At 37.8% G+C, this 17,314-nt stretch overlaps 1 protein-coding gene across 1 annotated transcript in view; it reads right to left on the bottom strand.

The window, feature by feature from the left end:
- CCDC91 (coiled-coil domain containing 91) overlaps nt 1–17,314 on the bottom strand; it is a 325,679-nt gene that overhangs the window by 79,139 nt on the left and 229,226 nt on the right. Inside the window, exon 12 of the mRNA XM_065420717.1 lies at nt 665–778. Within this exon, the coding sequence (XP_065276789.1) occupies nt 665–778 (114 nt within the window). The remainder of the gene's footprint in view (nt 1–664; nt 779–17,314) is intronic.

Genomic DNA, 17,314 nt, shown 5'->3' with positions numbered 1-17,314 from the left:
ATACCATTCTAGAATGGACTTCTGTCCAGTTGGGTCCTAATTTTGCTCCTATTGAAATCAATGGCAAACTCACAGTGACTTCAATAGGAGCAGGCCTTTAAATGTTTGCAGTCTTGGTACATCAACTTACTGAACAAGATAAAATATTACCTTTTCAGAATGGTGTCTGACAATTTGGACATAATACCTGACATTTATTAGTGTGTACACAAGAGAGTAAGTAACTCAACAGTTAGAGAATGTGTTGCATACACAGTCTGCAGAACAATGATTTTATATATAGAGATAAAATGGAATATGCTACACCTATTGAACTCACTAATGAACTGAACTCAACTGCCAACAGTGGGATATGATTGTCTGCATTTTTGTCCAAACTTTATAATTTTTGTAATAAGAAATACTACATATTTTAACCAAGATATTCATTTCTGTACTTCTCCTTGGCTTCTGATAGAACTGAAATTTTGCAGATGTGCATAATTGGATATAGTACTATGCCAGACAAATTATCCAAAGTAGATGTGCAAAATCACAGGTATAAAAATTGAACTGATAACATTACAATTTAAAACTGATTTTCATGCTTAATAAACTTAATTAATATAATTCTAGCCACATGAATTTAAACCTTCAGCCACTATTATATAAGAGTGACACTTACCCTCTTCTGTTCTTTGATATATTCCATCAATTCCTCTCTTGTTCTTTTCACAGCTTCTTCCACAGCCTTTTCACTTCGTTTCTGTTCTTCCATTATTGCTGCCTTAACAACTTCCTGTAACAGAAAAGTAAATCTGATAACAGTAAATTGTATACATGTACGTATCTATATTTCAGGTATTTCAGGGGCACAGGGAAAAGTCTCTCAGAATTCATCCCATTCTTTCTCCCGAAGAGTTGGTTAGCTGAGTGCACTCTTCCTACAATCATGGTTATCTCCAATATAAATATCTATACATATGCCTAACAATACATTCAATATTCTAATCCCTACATTATGCAAAGGAGAGAGCTAGAACTAATCTAAAGCTGCATTTGTAGAAGTAAGTTTCTCACCTGTCAGCAAAAGGAAAGTATAATGAAGCAATTTTCAGGCATTAAATTTCAACAACAAGTAGGAGTACACTGCTTCCTACTGAGGTCAATTAGGGTATGGCTACACTGCAGTTAAGCACCTTCATCTGGCCCATGTCAGCTGACTCAGGCTTGTGGGGCTCAGATTGCAGGGCTATAAAAATGCAGTGGAGACATTTGGGCTTGGACTGAAGTCTGGGACCCAGAACTTAGAACTAGGGATGTTCTGACACAATCATGTGTATAAGACCAAAAATCAGGAACTAGTTTCCAAGCCCTGTGGTGTGCTCGAGTATTCCAGAAGATTGCAAAGGAAGAAGTAGTAGAATTGAAGTTGGGTTTTGGGGAAAATTGTATGACCCTGGATCAACTCTGATACACCACTGCAAATGTACTACTGTGTATAAAGCCATGGGCAGCCTTTTCAAACACATCTTTCCTTTCTAATACATCTTCTGTGTACAGGTTACAGGCTTAGGCAGCAGTACATTAGCCCAAGCTTTCTCTCTCTTCACTCAAAACACACGGGTTACATCCCAACCCAACGGAGTCAACCATAAAATTTCTAATAGTGAAACTCAGTTGGACAGGAGTTCTGGTTAACAGCAGTTCAGGAGCACAAGGATGTACTGTACAGTACCTTATATGGAGAAGAAAGAAATGCTAGCAAAAGAGTAATTTTGGATTTGTACTTTTTGACTTTATTACAAAACTATATAATAAGGTTCACTAGATGTAATGCTGAACTATGTTTTAGGATTTGGAACAAACTAAATATCTAGTACTGTGCATCTGTTAAGCAACTGGCCAGACAAAGCTACAGATAAACTCACAGTATATTATCCACTGAACACAAGCGTGTTATAAAAAGTTATGGACTCGGTTCAGCCAGATTTTAAGCAGTGTAAGGCCTAGTATAGGGCCCTGGAAGATGAAAGTCCATCATGAGGAGAGTGCATTGATCAGAAGCAGCTTTACATGTCATCACAGCTCAAAAACTGGGTAGTGCACACTGTGAAAAGGAGGTCTTGGAAGAGAGAGACACAGGGCTCTCTCCATGAACTAAAGATACCCTCTCCTACGTCTTTCCTGGCAAAAACCCAAAGGAAAAAGGCAACAGAAGTACCACATGTGCTCCTTTAAGGTGAATTTCTACTTAGGCACAAGGGAGCTAGTTGGAGCAGGAAGGTGCAATTTGATCTCTAAGAACCACCTTGGTGAATCTGACCCTATATTTTGTACTTTACTCTAAAGAGGACCCAGTAATGTAAGGAGCAAACTATGTCACAAACTTCTTACAGGACATCCCTTACAAAAAGAGAATATAAAAATGAGTGTACTAACAAGAGAGCTGGTTGAAAATATTGCTTTTCCTGGGGAAAATTTTGACTTTTTTGAAAGAAGAAAAAAAACCAAACAAATACTCCCCCCCCCAAAAAAATAAAAACAAACAAAAAATCCACACCAAAATCTTTGGGTTGAAAACCAAAAATTTTGATTCAGAAATGCCACTGCAGTACCTAATGAGAGCTGTAGTTTGGGTGCCTTATTCCTCCATTCTCTTCTATGGGCTAGCTTTCCTGGCCAGATTACATCTCCCATGAAGCACCTAAATAAAAGTCTGGATTTTCAAATCTGCTAAACACCCAGAAGCTCCCAATGAAGACAAAGGGAAATGCAAGTGCCTGCACTTTTGAAAAACAGACACTTAATTAGGTGCCTAAATATGAATTTAGGAGCCTTTTATGCATCTATTTTTGAAAATCTTGGCCAGTCTCTCTCTCTCTCTGCCCATGGACACAGACACAACAGAGTGAAAGTCAATGGGAGTTAGGCACCTACTGCTACTTCTTCCTTTGAAAATTTCCCCCATTATAATCCATGCAGTGCATTTGAAGACGAATGTAAAGGCAGAAGTGCAGAATTTCTAAGCGGAAGCTGAGAAGTCATTTCTGTACCTGAGACCTTGAAATTACCTCATCCTGTGAGCAACATTTCATATTAACTGCCATATAGACATTGTCCCTCTAGCTGCTCTGTTGAAATGTATTTGCCTTGAAATTCTGCTGAAAAATATAACAGTGAATTATTTAAAAGAATCTTATGGCAGAGGAAAAAATATGAAAAAATGTATCCTGAGGCACATGGCTTCATAGTGCCCGTTTATTTTAGGTTACTGGATAATGCATAGCAAGGGGCAGTGCTTGATTTTGGTAGAGAATCACAATCACTTAGTGTTGCTGAGGGCATGGATGCAAAAAAGTTAGGATAATATTTAGTTTTGGGGGGACTTCCCAAGGCTGTTGAAGTAGCTACAGTAATGCTTTATATATAAGCATTATATTTTAAAGTAACTTCTAAAATAATCTGAGAAATTTGTTATTTTAAAATATAAACCTGAGGAGCAAACCAATTAGTTTTTCAGACTGAAAAGTGATGGATTATTTTCTGTTACTTCTCTTGCCATTCCTACTCTGATCATGAAATCAGAACATTCATGGCATCCATTCAAGACAGATTCAATATGCATTGTGCAACTTGCATGCACAAGCAAAAATAATCTAGAAGTAAAGAACACATTTGTCACTTCTATCAGAAAAGAATCACGAATAGGTAACTAATTATTTTTTCAGATGAAGTTATCCATGGTTTCTGGACTCATGTCACAATGGATGTATTCACCTGGCTCTCAAATCAATTTAGGATTGCCTTGCAATTAGGCTTCATTTGTAGCTACAGACACAACACTTCAGCATGCCATCTACTAAGGAGGATCCTAAGATCATTGACAGTTTCCCTTTTTGGCTGGCTCTATGTATAAAGAGCTAGATTCAAAGGCAAACTAACTATATTCTGTGTTTATAGTTTCAGCAAGTGCAGAAGTTCTTTACACACAGAGTTGGCTGAAAGGGAAACTGACTAGAATCACACCATTCTAGTCGTTTTCCCTTTGCAGCCAACTCACTGGAGCACTGTTTCAGTTACTCTGGCTGGCAGGACCAAATATAAGTGCAATCTTAAATTACTGTGATGGCTGCATTAATACCTCCAAGCAGCAGAGACTCTGGGAGAGACAAGCAGAGAAAGGCTGAGAGAGAACTGTGAGGGCAGAAACAGTGGTGGTCCTAATGGTGATTCACACAATATTTTCCACTGAGTGATGATAAATGCAACAGTTTAAACTTACTAACTACAACATAAAATCATTACACAAGGGCTATACTCTACCCTTGAACTTGGCTATATTTTACCCTGAACATGGGAGGTCCACAGTAAACAGAGGCCTCTTATTTTGAAGACTAATTAAAAATATAATTCAGCCTTCATCACAAAATAAGTTTGACACACCTGCAGTAACGAGTAATTTGTAGTAGACTTTTTTATAACCTCATACAAATGTAATGATAACGAAAGGTGCCAGATTGCGTGTGTTGGAGACAGAAGTTCTCTATTTAGCCACAAAACAGGCACAGTGTCACAGCAGTAGTGACAATATCCCCACACTATCTTGCCAGTGTCTCTCAACCCTGCTCTGGAAGGATCACCTAAAGGGATGACCGGGCAATTCAGATATCTCTGATTCTCTTCTTTTAAGTATTGTAATTGGATTTAAGTATTGGAGAGATCTCTCGTCTGAATCCTCTCTCCACTGTAAAATCTCTGATACCATTCAAGGTAGAAAAATACTCATGGCTGATATATTCAGAAAGCCATTCAAATAGGTCCCAATATAGAAAACCATTTAAAGCACATGCTTAACTTCATCCCTACTGAGGAAAGCACTGAGGCACTTGCTTAAATCCCATCTTGACTTGAATGGGCTTTAAACGTGTTTAAATGCCTCCCTGCATCAGGGCGATGGGACAATAACGGGAAACCACCAGTTCTGAAAGTGATACACTACGACTCTTAAGTCAATTTGCTAAACTCACGTTGTATTTTAATCGAAAGACTAGAAAACCACTGAAGAGCCTAAAGTTAGTTATTGTTTCACCACTCCTATTTTTTGTAATATAGAGTAAACATGCTATTGCAGCTAAACTGTTTATGAGAAACAAAAATCTGAAGCAAACCACCATTTGCCTGTGGGTTATAAGCCACAACATAACTTGATTGCATACGAGAAATAAATATAACTATCTCTTTATGAGATACGTGGCCATTATCTCATTACAAACTGACTAAACAATAGATCTTTCCTCCAGAAAAATAAATCTATTTTGAAATGGTATGGGTGATATGAATGATCCATCTATATCCCAAAAGTACTGAAAAACTAAGTTATTCAAAGTTAAGAAAAACTCCAGCCTTCTTCTGGAAATCATTCAAGATGTAAATATTTTTTCCCTTTTCACAATCGTACAGAATTATGTTTCTAAAATTAGAATCAAATAATGCCAGAGGGAACACCACTAAATTGTGTGCTGAATATTGTCAGGCAAAAAAGAAAAAAACCCACACACTTTATTGTAGTACTTAAAATGTATTCATTTAAAGCACACTGGTTATTCATATATGAATGAAGACAAAAGAATCAATATAAGGAGAGATAATTCAGTTCTAAAGCTTTTTGTGAGCTCTGTTCATGGCCACCTCTAAACATTTGCTTGCTTTGTTTGACTACAAATTTAAGCAAGTGTTTTGTAATGCTAACAACATTTTTCAACTATACAGTGATCTTTTCTTTAAGAACAGTATCTCACACTTCCCACCTACTTACAAAGTCTCAAAGCCCTAAAATTCCAACTGTCCTGCAGGAAATATTTTTAAGGGAACTCAGTGCTATTAAATGGAGTTCACCCTGTTGGACAGGTGGAATTTTAAGACTCCAGGAGCACAAAATATTAGATAGAATTAGATCATACTGCATCCTCAAGTATAGTGGGACTAGCACACCTCCATAATGTAAAATATTGATGAAGCAAAAAATTGTGTCTTCTTGGGCCAAATCCTGATTCTATTAAACGTCAATGGGAGTTTTTCCATGGATTTCAATAGGATATTCTTTTCCCCTCTCCTGTAAGCAAATTAGTTACTTCTCAAACATCACGAAGTAACCTTTGCAAAATGATGCCATTTTTATTATTTACATAGCAGAAGTAACAGAAAAACTCCATAATCACAAATTCACAACGCCCATCTCCACAATCTTCTCAGTTCTGGAGCCTAGCAAATATGAACATCTTAGTTGTGAAGGATGATTACTATTTTATTCTATTTTAATTTAGTTTACCAGGGAGCAAACCCTGAGACAAAGGTCTCTTTGACTAGGGAGCCCTGGCAAGACTAACCACAGATGTAGCAGAAAGTTACACATTATAGAAATATGCTGCTCACATAACTATATTCACATGCCAATTTAATTTGTGAAAAGACCAAAATACCATGTTTTGCATTATAATGGAAAGAAAGCTGATCAAACTCCATAATAAATTCTTTAAAACAGAACACAGATGTGGCACGGCAGCATTGTCTTGAAGATGCAAAAAATGCTGCATTGATCAATTGTTTGCAAACACTAAAGGATGTACAGAAGACTCCATTCGAGAATGAACTTAAGTATCTTGGTGCCATGTTATTGCATACTTTAAAAAGCAAGCTAGACAAGTAAAGAATGAAGGCATAGACCAATGAAATTCAACCATGTTTCTATAGAGTTCACACACATTAACACAAAAAACTGAGAACTATATTTATGAAAAGCTGTTTTTGTAAAATTATGATCACAACAGAAAAAAAAGTAGGGTGAGGAACTGTTTTGCATTGTCACTGAAAAAAACCATTAAGAACTGCATTAATTTTCTTTACCTTGTCTAAGAAAGAAAGAAAGAATAAATGTTGGCAAAGTTAAGTGGTATAATATCCCACTTATATGGGGAGGATTTAAGTACATAACTCAATTAATGCCATAGCATAGACGTGCTGGAGTTTTACTCTGCATTATCAAGACGTTTGAACACTGCTCAATTCCGCCCCCCCCCCCCCAAGGGCTGCTGCTAAAACAAACATTATTTCCTAGCTTTGTATATTCATATCTGATTTGCCCCAACAAAACAAAAAATTACAAATTATTTTCCACTGTTCATTTCCATGCTTTTAAAGGCTTTAATTTCCTTATTTTTAATATTTATTTCCCCTCTCTAATTCTCTATGGTACAGTTACATAGAAGCAACCATACCGTCAAGTAAAAGTTTTTTGTAAATTTCCATGTGTAGGTGTGTCTTTAAATGGGGCCCGCTAGTAGCTCTTCAATTCCAAAGGATCCTCAGCTGTCCTAGCACCTCCTGAAATGTAAGTCTTAGGAAGTCAGAAGTATATCTGGCCCCTCTGCCTCACCTTAAAATGTACAGCTTAGGTTTTCTACAGAGACCCTGGAGCCCACTGGCTCACAATGTTCTCAGCACTCAAAGGCTGCTGGTTCCTCCAAGATACTTCTACCTTGTAGAGTTACAGGTCTTTCATTCATTTCCATTCATCATAAGTTTATCTTTGTCCCTAAACAGACTTCAAATAATGTGCACAATGGACTACACAAACTCTAATAAAACACAAAATGCTATGCTAAATGATGATAAAACCAGTTTTGTACATGTGGTTTTTTAGCTTTTTTTAAATAGCCTTTGCCATAGATTTTAACACTATGAAAGTTTACAATTTTTTTTAAGGTAGAGGACCCCGAGTAAAAGTTTTAAAAGTTTAATTTGTAAGCATCCATAACTTATACTTGTTTTGTTAACTGCCTTCCAGTTATCCAATGAAAGTACTTGTGTACACTGAACGTAATAATATAAACATTCTCCTTCACAGAATTATAAAGGGAACTAATATAGGGCTCCTAATGGAACTCTAGCTAGAACCTTAACTATGATGGAGTTCATTATCCAAGGTAATATTTAATGACATGAAAACAGCATGACCCTTCATGCTCTGCCATGACTCTAATGTCACAGTGTGGTCATCTAGCCATCACGTGTGATACCTTGGCACACTTATGTGTACCTTGGCTTACAGGCAGCACTTTGATTCTTAGCTGGGTTTCATTCAGAGTGTCCCATTTACCAGATTTATGGTCCTGTTTTAGAGTTTTTCTTTCTTATCAGAGGACCAACTGTATCAGGTACTTTCCAAAGAACTGTCCTGAAAACATGGCCCTAACTGCTCAAAACTTTGAATGTATAGTTTTCAATTAAACTTAAAGAATCTCACCTCTAAATTTAGAGTTCAGAGACACTCCAAACAAGGGATACCAGAACGCACTCATTTTTCTAACCAGTATTAGGCTGCAGAAGACTGTCATTAGCAGTTTGGAGAGAGATATAACTGATTTCATCTGGGTAGTCCATATGCTCATCATTTGCACTGGAAAAGGTCTGTCTTCTAGTAGCCTAAGCTAGGCTGTCAGGAGATAGTTTTGCTGTACTGTCAGAGTTGAGAGATGTAGCCTGTTTCATCTCTCCAGTCATTCTTCAGCAAACTGCAAGGGGTCAGAGGTTATCCAAAGACACCTATGCCAGAGTAACAGGCTTCAATGAGACAGCTTGCACTGCTAGTGAGGTCCTGCTTGATGGAAGTGACATGCCAGGTAACAGGGGCAGGAAAAGAATCAAACAGTGGATGGACATTGGGAGTTGAGGCCTTTATATAAGAGAATTACAATGCTTCCTGAAAATAAGGTTCACTTTGAGGTGCCAACAGTAAGGAAGTAACCCTACCTCTCTCTGGAGTTTACCACCTACCATACTCCTGAACTGACAGCAGGTGGTGGGGTGCACAAGTAGGCCATCATCCAATAAGGCAGCAGCATCTCCCATCACTACCCTGACAGAAGCACTACTGTGTAGCTGTTCTCCAAAAATTGAGGCCTAAGATGGACCCCAGAGCAAATATGAACTACTCTGAGATAATATGTAGGCCAGGGGTCATCAACCTTTCAGAAGTGGTGTGCCGAGTCTTCATTTATTCACTCTAATTTAAGGTTTCGCGTGCCAGTAATACATTTTAACGTTTTTAGAAGGTCTCTTTCTATAAGTCTATAATATATACCTAAACTATTGTATGTAAAGTAAATAAGGTTTTAAAATGTTTAAGAAGCTTCATTTAAAATTAAATTAAAATGCAGAGTCCCCCGGACCGGTGGCCAGGACCCGGGCAGTGTGAGTGCCACTGAAAATCAGCTGATGTAGGCCATACATGTCAGCAAATATACAATCCAACCCCCTCCCTACTTTTCTACTCTTGTATCATATGTGCACTCCTGCTCCTTTTATGCCTATAAGGATGCTAACTTCTATTCCTTCTTTATCCCACAAGCATCTTCATGCTTTCTTCCATATTGCCCATTCTGCACGTAACATTGTCCTTTGACTACTCATGAAAACACTACCCTCTCTTCAAGACCAACTTCAGCCACAATTAATTACCACACTAAATTACCAATTGATAATGGTTTGGATGAAGACTAGAAGGGACTTGTGATATTAAGGTGTTTATATCCTAGTGTATAAAAATCAATCAATCAAACTTTAGCTGTATGTATGTCTTATGTCAGTGCATGCTCTTATCTTCCCTCCCGTCTCCCTCTTTAACCCCTTGCTAATGTTTGTTATACCCTCTATTAGACTTAGTCCTAAATTAGATTGTGAGCTCACTGCTCTAAGAACTGTCCCCTCTTCTGTGTCTAGTTAAACAGGGACCTGGTTCTGTTGATGCCCCAGGTGCTGCTGTAATAAAAAAAAATAATTATTATTTGAGAAAACTGACAAGGCAAACAAAGTCTGAGGAAGAAACGAGCCACACGTTGCATCTGAGAAGAGCAACTTCTCCTTACAGTCATCATCAGGGACATCAGTTGAGGGGGAAAAAAGACTCAGCCATGAACAGAAGGTAGCCCTGTTTATAGGAAGGGCTACTGAAAACTTCTGACCATTACGATCTCAGCAAAAACACTCACCCGACATCATTTAAAAGGCTAAGATGATAAACTAAGAGAAAAATAATACGTTAAACCCTGATTGACAAACCCCACTCCAGTGAAGCATTAAGCCATTTTCAAACAAAAATAAGGAGAATTCTGGATAAGTAAATTACAAACGAATACACACACACACACACACACACACACACACACACACACACACACACGGAGGACAGAAGGCAAAACATACAATACTTTATGTACTGGAACATTCTGGCTAATAATCTAAAAAGAAAACCATAAACCATACCATACTTTGCAGCTTCACAGGAAAATTCTTTGTTTCCCTGAAAGGATCAGGTGGCAATAGTAAATTTTATGTAAAAAGAAAAAAAGAAAAAAGAAAAAAAAAAGCAACCCCTGACTGTAATGTTTGTGGTTATTCAGAAAAAGTAATCCTCAAATTATAATGTTTGTGGTGGTAAACTATTACAAAGTGCTTCCAAGATCAGACGTGGTTAAAGCCTGTATGCAATGGAATACTACTTTTCCATAACTTTGCCAGTACAGCAAAAATAAACTTATCTAGTGATAGGCATCTCTTCTGACCAAGTGTCAGTAAGATCAGCACTTTTCTTTCTTACGCATTCATCATTCATAGAACATCAGATAAATGCAATATGCCCATCAACGTACTTACGGACTCCTAAGACTCACTTGTTAATCATATGCAATATAAGGTTTCTGGAAAAAAAGTTAATCTTAATATTTTTCAAATATGTCCTGTTTCTTTCCTACTTTTTTCTTTGTATTTTCCTACTGATATTCCAAGCTTTCTGTACAGTAAATCTCTAGTGCTATATAACACTTCCCCGCACCCACACCCCTCCATACACACCAAATATTACAAGTTTATTTATTATCTACATAGCTAAAGGCCAAATTAATCACTTAAAGTAATCTAAGAATCACTCCCCCACTACTACATTTTATATAACAACTTAGGTCAAATTTTTAAATCTGGTTGGCAAACGTTCAGCACCCAAAATTGTATTTAGGTACCTGAGTAGGGATAGTTATCTATTCATCAAGTTACTTGGTACCTACATATAGATTTAGGTACCTAACTCTTAGCAACTAAGTTTGGAAGTGTGATTATGCCATCAATATTTATCTTTAATTATTTACTTATCAGCATTTCTATGGTGTTCATCATCAACTTATCTGAACACCTAAAATAAATGAATAATTTAGGGCAGAATTCCTAGATTCCAAGGCCAAAAAGTACCATTGTGATCATCTAGCCTGACTCCTGTATAATACAGCCCATAGAATTTCTTCAAAATAATTTCTACAGTGTATATTTTAGAAAAATATCCAGTCTTGATTTAAAAATTGCCAGTGAAGAAGAATCCACCAGAACCCTTGATAAACTGTTCCACTGGTTAATTACCATCACTGTTCAAAATTTACACCTTATTGCCAGTCTGAATTTGTCTAGCTTCAACTTCCAGCCACTGGATCATGTTATACCTTTCTCTACTAGACTGAGGATCCCATTATCAAATATTTGTTCCCCATGCAGGTACTTAGAGGCTGAATCAAGTCACCCCTTATACTTAAGGCAGGTTTTCTACTCGTTTGTTCACTCTGTTGGCTCTTCTCTAACCCATCTCCAATTTATCAGCATCCTTTCTGAACTGTGGGCACCAGAACTGGACACAATATTCCACAGGGATTGCACCAGTGCCAAATATAATACAAAAATCACCTTTCTACTCCTACTCAAGATTCCCTTCTTCTCTTCATGTCATTTGCTTCCTTGATTCATTTTGTTCTCAACATCTTGATTCTATGCTAAATGAGTGCTCAGATCTTTCCTCTTTTTGCCCTCCTTTTTGTTATTAGTTTAATGTCCTCCTGATTACTCTGGCCAGTCTGTCCCAGAAAAGATTTGTCCCCTTCCTACTGAGGTGTAGGCCATCCAAATTCTACTACCCTCTTTCCCCATAGAAGGTGGACCAATGTTCCACAAAACCCTAGCCCCTTACTTAGCCGTCAGTTGACTTCCAGAAGCTTCTGCCTTTCCTTTGCTCGCAGGACAGGAAGGATCTCAGAGAAGATTGCTTGGACATTCCTCTTCTGCATGCTTCGAGTTCCCTGAAGTAATTTATTACCTGTGAAATCTCCAACAATGTAGTGTCATTAGTGTCAATATGAATCCCCTGCAAGGACTGTGTTTTCCTTGGATGGCTGGAGAACTCTATGTGCAAGCTTGCTTTTCTTACAGGTTGGACTGAGCTGCCATCCATGGCATCTCTCTGTTCACTTGAACCAGCTGGATCTTTAGAAGTATCTTCCACAATTTCAGAGTTGAAGACCTGGTATCAATGGGAAAATTCTAGCTGTGTGGAATTCCTCCTGGTCCTCTTCTCTCTGGTGGCCACAGCCTACCCAACCTCATCTGTCTTCAGCCTTGAAGAATGCCAGTATGATTTCTTGCCTTTGGTGGTTATGAACTGCTAGATCTCTTCTCTGACTTCCTGTCTCTCTGTTTCCTTGGTGGTCAGCTCCTTTCTTCTTTTAACCTGGGGTACTGGTGTTCCCTTAACCTGTCAAAGAACTCCTCAGCTTCTTGATTCTCAGCAGCCTCTCTACTTGTACCTCCAGTCCAAGAATCTTTTTACTCCATCAAAGCCACCACCTTGCACTTCATGCACAGGAAGTCCCTTCTAGTTTCACACAGGACAGAAAACATGATACATCTGTTGCAGTCACCTCCACTGTTTCAACACTGGCTGAATCTGGAAGGAAAGCCTCTCACACTCTCTCCAAACTTGAGTTCACCTAGCAAGTGACTTTTTATACCAAGTCTCCCTGCTAAACTCAGCTCAGCTCCAGCCCTCCCCACCAGAGAGCAATTAACCACCCAGAGACTTCTAATGGCAGGGCTGATCAAAGCTCTAATGGGTCACAACCTCATAGTCTTTACCAAGGCACCAACAACAGACCTGTCTTAGCTGCTTACTCAGGGGCACATGTACACAGAGAGCAAGCAGTCAAAGAAACAACCAAAGATGGCCCAAACACACCACTCACCGAGTCCCACTATCTCTAAGCACAGAGTCTGCAGTTATGATCTCCAAAACTCTCCTATTAGTGATCTCTGCATGCAGCTATTTTGAAGTTGTAGGTCAACTTATACTTAGTTATTTCTCGCACCAAACTCCCATTGACCTCCATGAGAATTTGACTAGAAGAAGGAGTAGAAAATAAAAAGTGTAACCACCTCAGGATTTGGCCTGCAATTATAATAAGAAAAGCATGGTAATAGTGGAGTTTTGTTTCCATCCAGTGCAAATCTCTCTGATAGATAATTATCAAAGAGTTCACAAAAAGTCTACCAAGAACACCATATGAAGGGCCCAGTTCTGTGTCCTTAGAAACCTATAGTAAAAGTCCAACTGATATGATGGAGAGTATATTTGTCCCCTCATCTGGGATACAGTTCAAAAGCCTATGCCATTTAATCTGCTTTTCCTCTCTTTATGCTTCTTCCTTTTTTGAGCAGCAAGAACCAATGGATTGGAAAAAGATAAGAAAGAAGAAAGAAGGCTGGGCAGCTTATTCACCGGAAAATAGTATGTTGCCTCTGCATACACACTGCTGTTGTAAGCTCTAGATCTATCTAGAAGACAGTATCTATTGCAGCCACGTCCAAATTTCCTCCAGGCTCTGAACATTTGTTGTAAAACTATATTTAGGTCAAAGCCTTCAGTTAATTTTTATGTTTTTTTTAAAATACAATCCAAGAATCATGAACAAAACAAAACAAACAATGGAGGAAGGCAGTGAGTGTGGATCTGTAGAGGCAGTGTACTTTGACAACTTCAATTTCAAGTGAGTAATTTTTCCTTCTCCATTGGGAATCATCTCTGCAGCGGCCCAATCCTGGAAGGCAGAATGGCAGTAACAAACCTTAGATGAGGACTCAGGAATAGTTAAAGATTAAAAATACAGTGGAGGAACCAGTTTGGAGTACTTCAGGTCCAGACAGGATGTAACTAAAGACTGCAGTGTAATAAACGCTGGATGGATTTGTAAGACATCCTCTATTAGTTGATGTTTCAGTCAAAGTGGGCTAAAGTTTAAAGCCAGTAGAAAGTGGAGATGTCCCTTGAAGAGTGAGTTCTTCTCAAGCACTTTATGAAGTGAGTAGTGGTCTATCACTGACATCCCATTTTGCTAGGAAACGCTGCCAAAAGCCAGAACTACTTGTCTGGATCCATATGATTGTGGACTTGAACAATAAGACACCACAATGATGCAGGCCTATCATAAAACAATGCTATATACTTGACTATTTTTTTCAAAAAAGCTTAAAATTAACTAAAGAGTGACTACTGAAAACCTACTGCATCTAACAAATACTGTGGAGAGGGGTATAAAAAGATGCGATGATGGTTCAAAAAACTGCTGCCTGCACCAAAATGAAAGGAAGTGAGAGCAGACTTCCATGGTTTTACAGTGTGAAATTCATACCAAATGACAAGATCTGAGAGAGAGTGAGTGCACTTGGACCCAATAGTTGCTGATTTCGTAATGCTTTTGGGAACTATGGTGCCAACTAATGAACTCCCAAGAGTGGGGGGCTGTGCAGAAGCACTTCTCGATGGAGAACTATCTGCTAGAGCAGTTATTTTTGGCAATAAAAAAAGAAAAGAGCGACACCCACACATTTTCCTCTCCCTCATATTAGCTTCCTTAATCTCCTATAGAAACCTACTGATCCTGAGCAATAAAGAAAATGGGAAGAGATGGGTGAAATTGAGCTATTTTAAATCTAGGGATCAGAAAAGGCCACTGTGTTTGTAATAAACAAGACTGGAAATTTGATTAATAAATCCATAATAATTTTTGGACAAACTTTTAATTTATTGTGTTTTAAACCACAGGTAGGGCAATGAGGAAAAATATGACAAGACTAATATTACCATTCAGTTGAGACATTTACAGCAGACTTAAACAACAAAAAGGAAAAAAAAGTGCTCTTTTAATCCATGTTTAGTTCCTTATGCATTTCACTATATAGCCTTCATTCATTTATATTGGATGCAGTGTTGGGGAGGGGAGTAGAGGTCCTTCCAGAGATTCAGTCCAAAATTGATTCAGGCTTGCCAAGTCTATTGAAAGAAGCACTCCCTCAAGCACAAGTATAAATACCAATTTAAAAAACAAAACAAAAAACATTTAGCAGCAGGGAGGTAGCCACTCATTTTCCAGGACTAAGTACTGTATGTCCTAGCCATTTAGTTTTACCTTCTGAGCAACAATATCACACTGGTATTCATAAACTGATGAAATACTTTCAAGCACAGGGAGTACCATCTTAAGAATTTCTAATTAATCAAGTTGTTTCAACCATTAAGACATTTACTGGTTTGCCAATAAAATTACATGGGACTTTCCAAAATAATAAATTATAATCATAGTTCTGCAAGGAGCTACACTACATGAACGCTCAATAATTTGAACATATTCAGTTGTCTTGATTGCTCAGAGGTTTACTGGGGAGAGACTACAGAGAAGTTCACATTTTTTCCATAAGTTATTTGGCTAAACGTGTTCCAAAATATATTTTCTTCGTATATCTCAGTATATCTCACTTGTGGCTTGGCTGAGTGAAGTACTGCAGCCTCAATTTTCCTGAAATACTTTCCCAGTGCTATGATCTTTGCATTTTGGTCCTTTTGCTCATGTCCAAGAGGAAGCAGATTTTATGTTGGTTCTTTTAGTTATTTGCAGACATCAAAACTCTCTTCTCGTCCCTAAATTACCTGCTGTGAGGAATATAGTTGTGGCAGATTTGGGTTCTTTCCCTTAATATTCAGGGTAAACTACTGTGAATCATCCACAATGCAGTATCACAAATTTGACCTTAAAATTTTAGAAAATGATAGGAGGAGATACTTTGCCTTCAGCTCTCTGGGAGGGCTACGAAACTCAAACTATAACGTAGACCTGACTTTCCAGGGCTTCAACTTTAATTTTAATTCACTACTGTCTTTTATTGGTGTAAGAAAAATTTTGCTCAATTGTTTCATCTATTTCTCTTATGTTTTCCAAGTCTTAATATCTGAAGTTTCTATGTCCACCTTGCTTGTAATTAGGTTTGCAAATTTGTAAATTCATGGCATTACTTTGCTTATATTACCAACTACGCTGCTAAAAGACTGTCACACCCTCCGTACTTTATCTAAAATATTTTGGATAGCCTCATCCTATGTCCCCATATTTTCTTTTGTTTGCATGGAAGTTGCCAGTGTAAGATGCATACAGTGTACCAAAAATAGAACAAAAATACTGGAGTTATGCCAGCATACATCTAGCCTACTGAGCATATGACTTCCTCACCCATAATGACATTTCAATGTGTGGTACAAAGACCATGAGGCCACTGTGCAAACACTACAGTATCTCTGTAATCAAGACTCTACTTATTTTAGGAAGTAGAGCGTCTTCTTCCCATACTGCATTCCAAAAATAAAAAGAAGAATACAGAGAAACTCTCTCCTGAATAAAACAGGTCCTCTTTTATAAATTTGATTATCCACCTGGATAACACATGTTTGAAAACTGAAAATCTCAGGATACTTTACTAAAAGGAAACAAACAGTCTCTTGGACTTACTAATACCTTACATCCTCTTGAGATACTGTTACAGAAAAAGCCTGACATTCCCTTGGTGATGTAATATATCTCATTTATCCCTGTCAGACTTATGAGGCCTCAAGGTACAGTATCTCCAGTTTAATATAAAAATCTCAGTTGCCCAAGTGAATATGTTCATGAAAACAAAGCGAGTGTTGATAATGTTTTAATGGTACCCCCCTCCCCAGAAAGGTCCTTTATCATGCTGAAACCAGGTTACATTTTAATAGTTGACTTAATTGTGGAGAACTTTTACTTTAATTTACTATTTTTTATTTGGACACCAAATGATGCTGGTCACCCCAACCAGCTTCCGAGACTGTTGTCAGAGCTATTAGCTGACAAGAATACATAAATAAAAAAAAACACCATGTAAACTGAGAAGCAGACTCTGATTTCAACTACAGACTCTACACCTCTCTCGAGGTCTGAAACATGGAGAGTAACAATTTAATATGAGTGAGTTGTGTTAAATAAATTTGCTTTTATTCAATGGGTGTTTAATTTGCGTAAAATTATTTAAAAACCCACACAAAACTTTCTTTATGAATCTACAAAAAGATTACATTATTAATGGATCATTTGATGGTGTTGCCTGGGATAGCAGGGGA

Source organism: Emys orbicularis, chromosome 1, assembly GCF_028017835.1.
Source record: "Emys orbicularis isolate rEmyOrb1 chromosome 1, rEmyOrb1.hap1, whole genome shotgun sequence".
In the NCBI taxonomy this organism is placed as follows: domain Eukaryota; kingdom Metazoa; phylum Chordata; order Testudines; family Emydidae; genus Emys; species Emys orbicularis.
The sequence above is the reverse complement of the archived record's forward strand: the minus strand, read 5'-3'. Positions and strand labels throughout refer to the sequence as shown.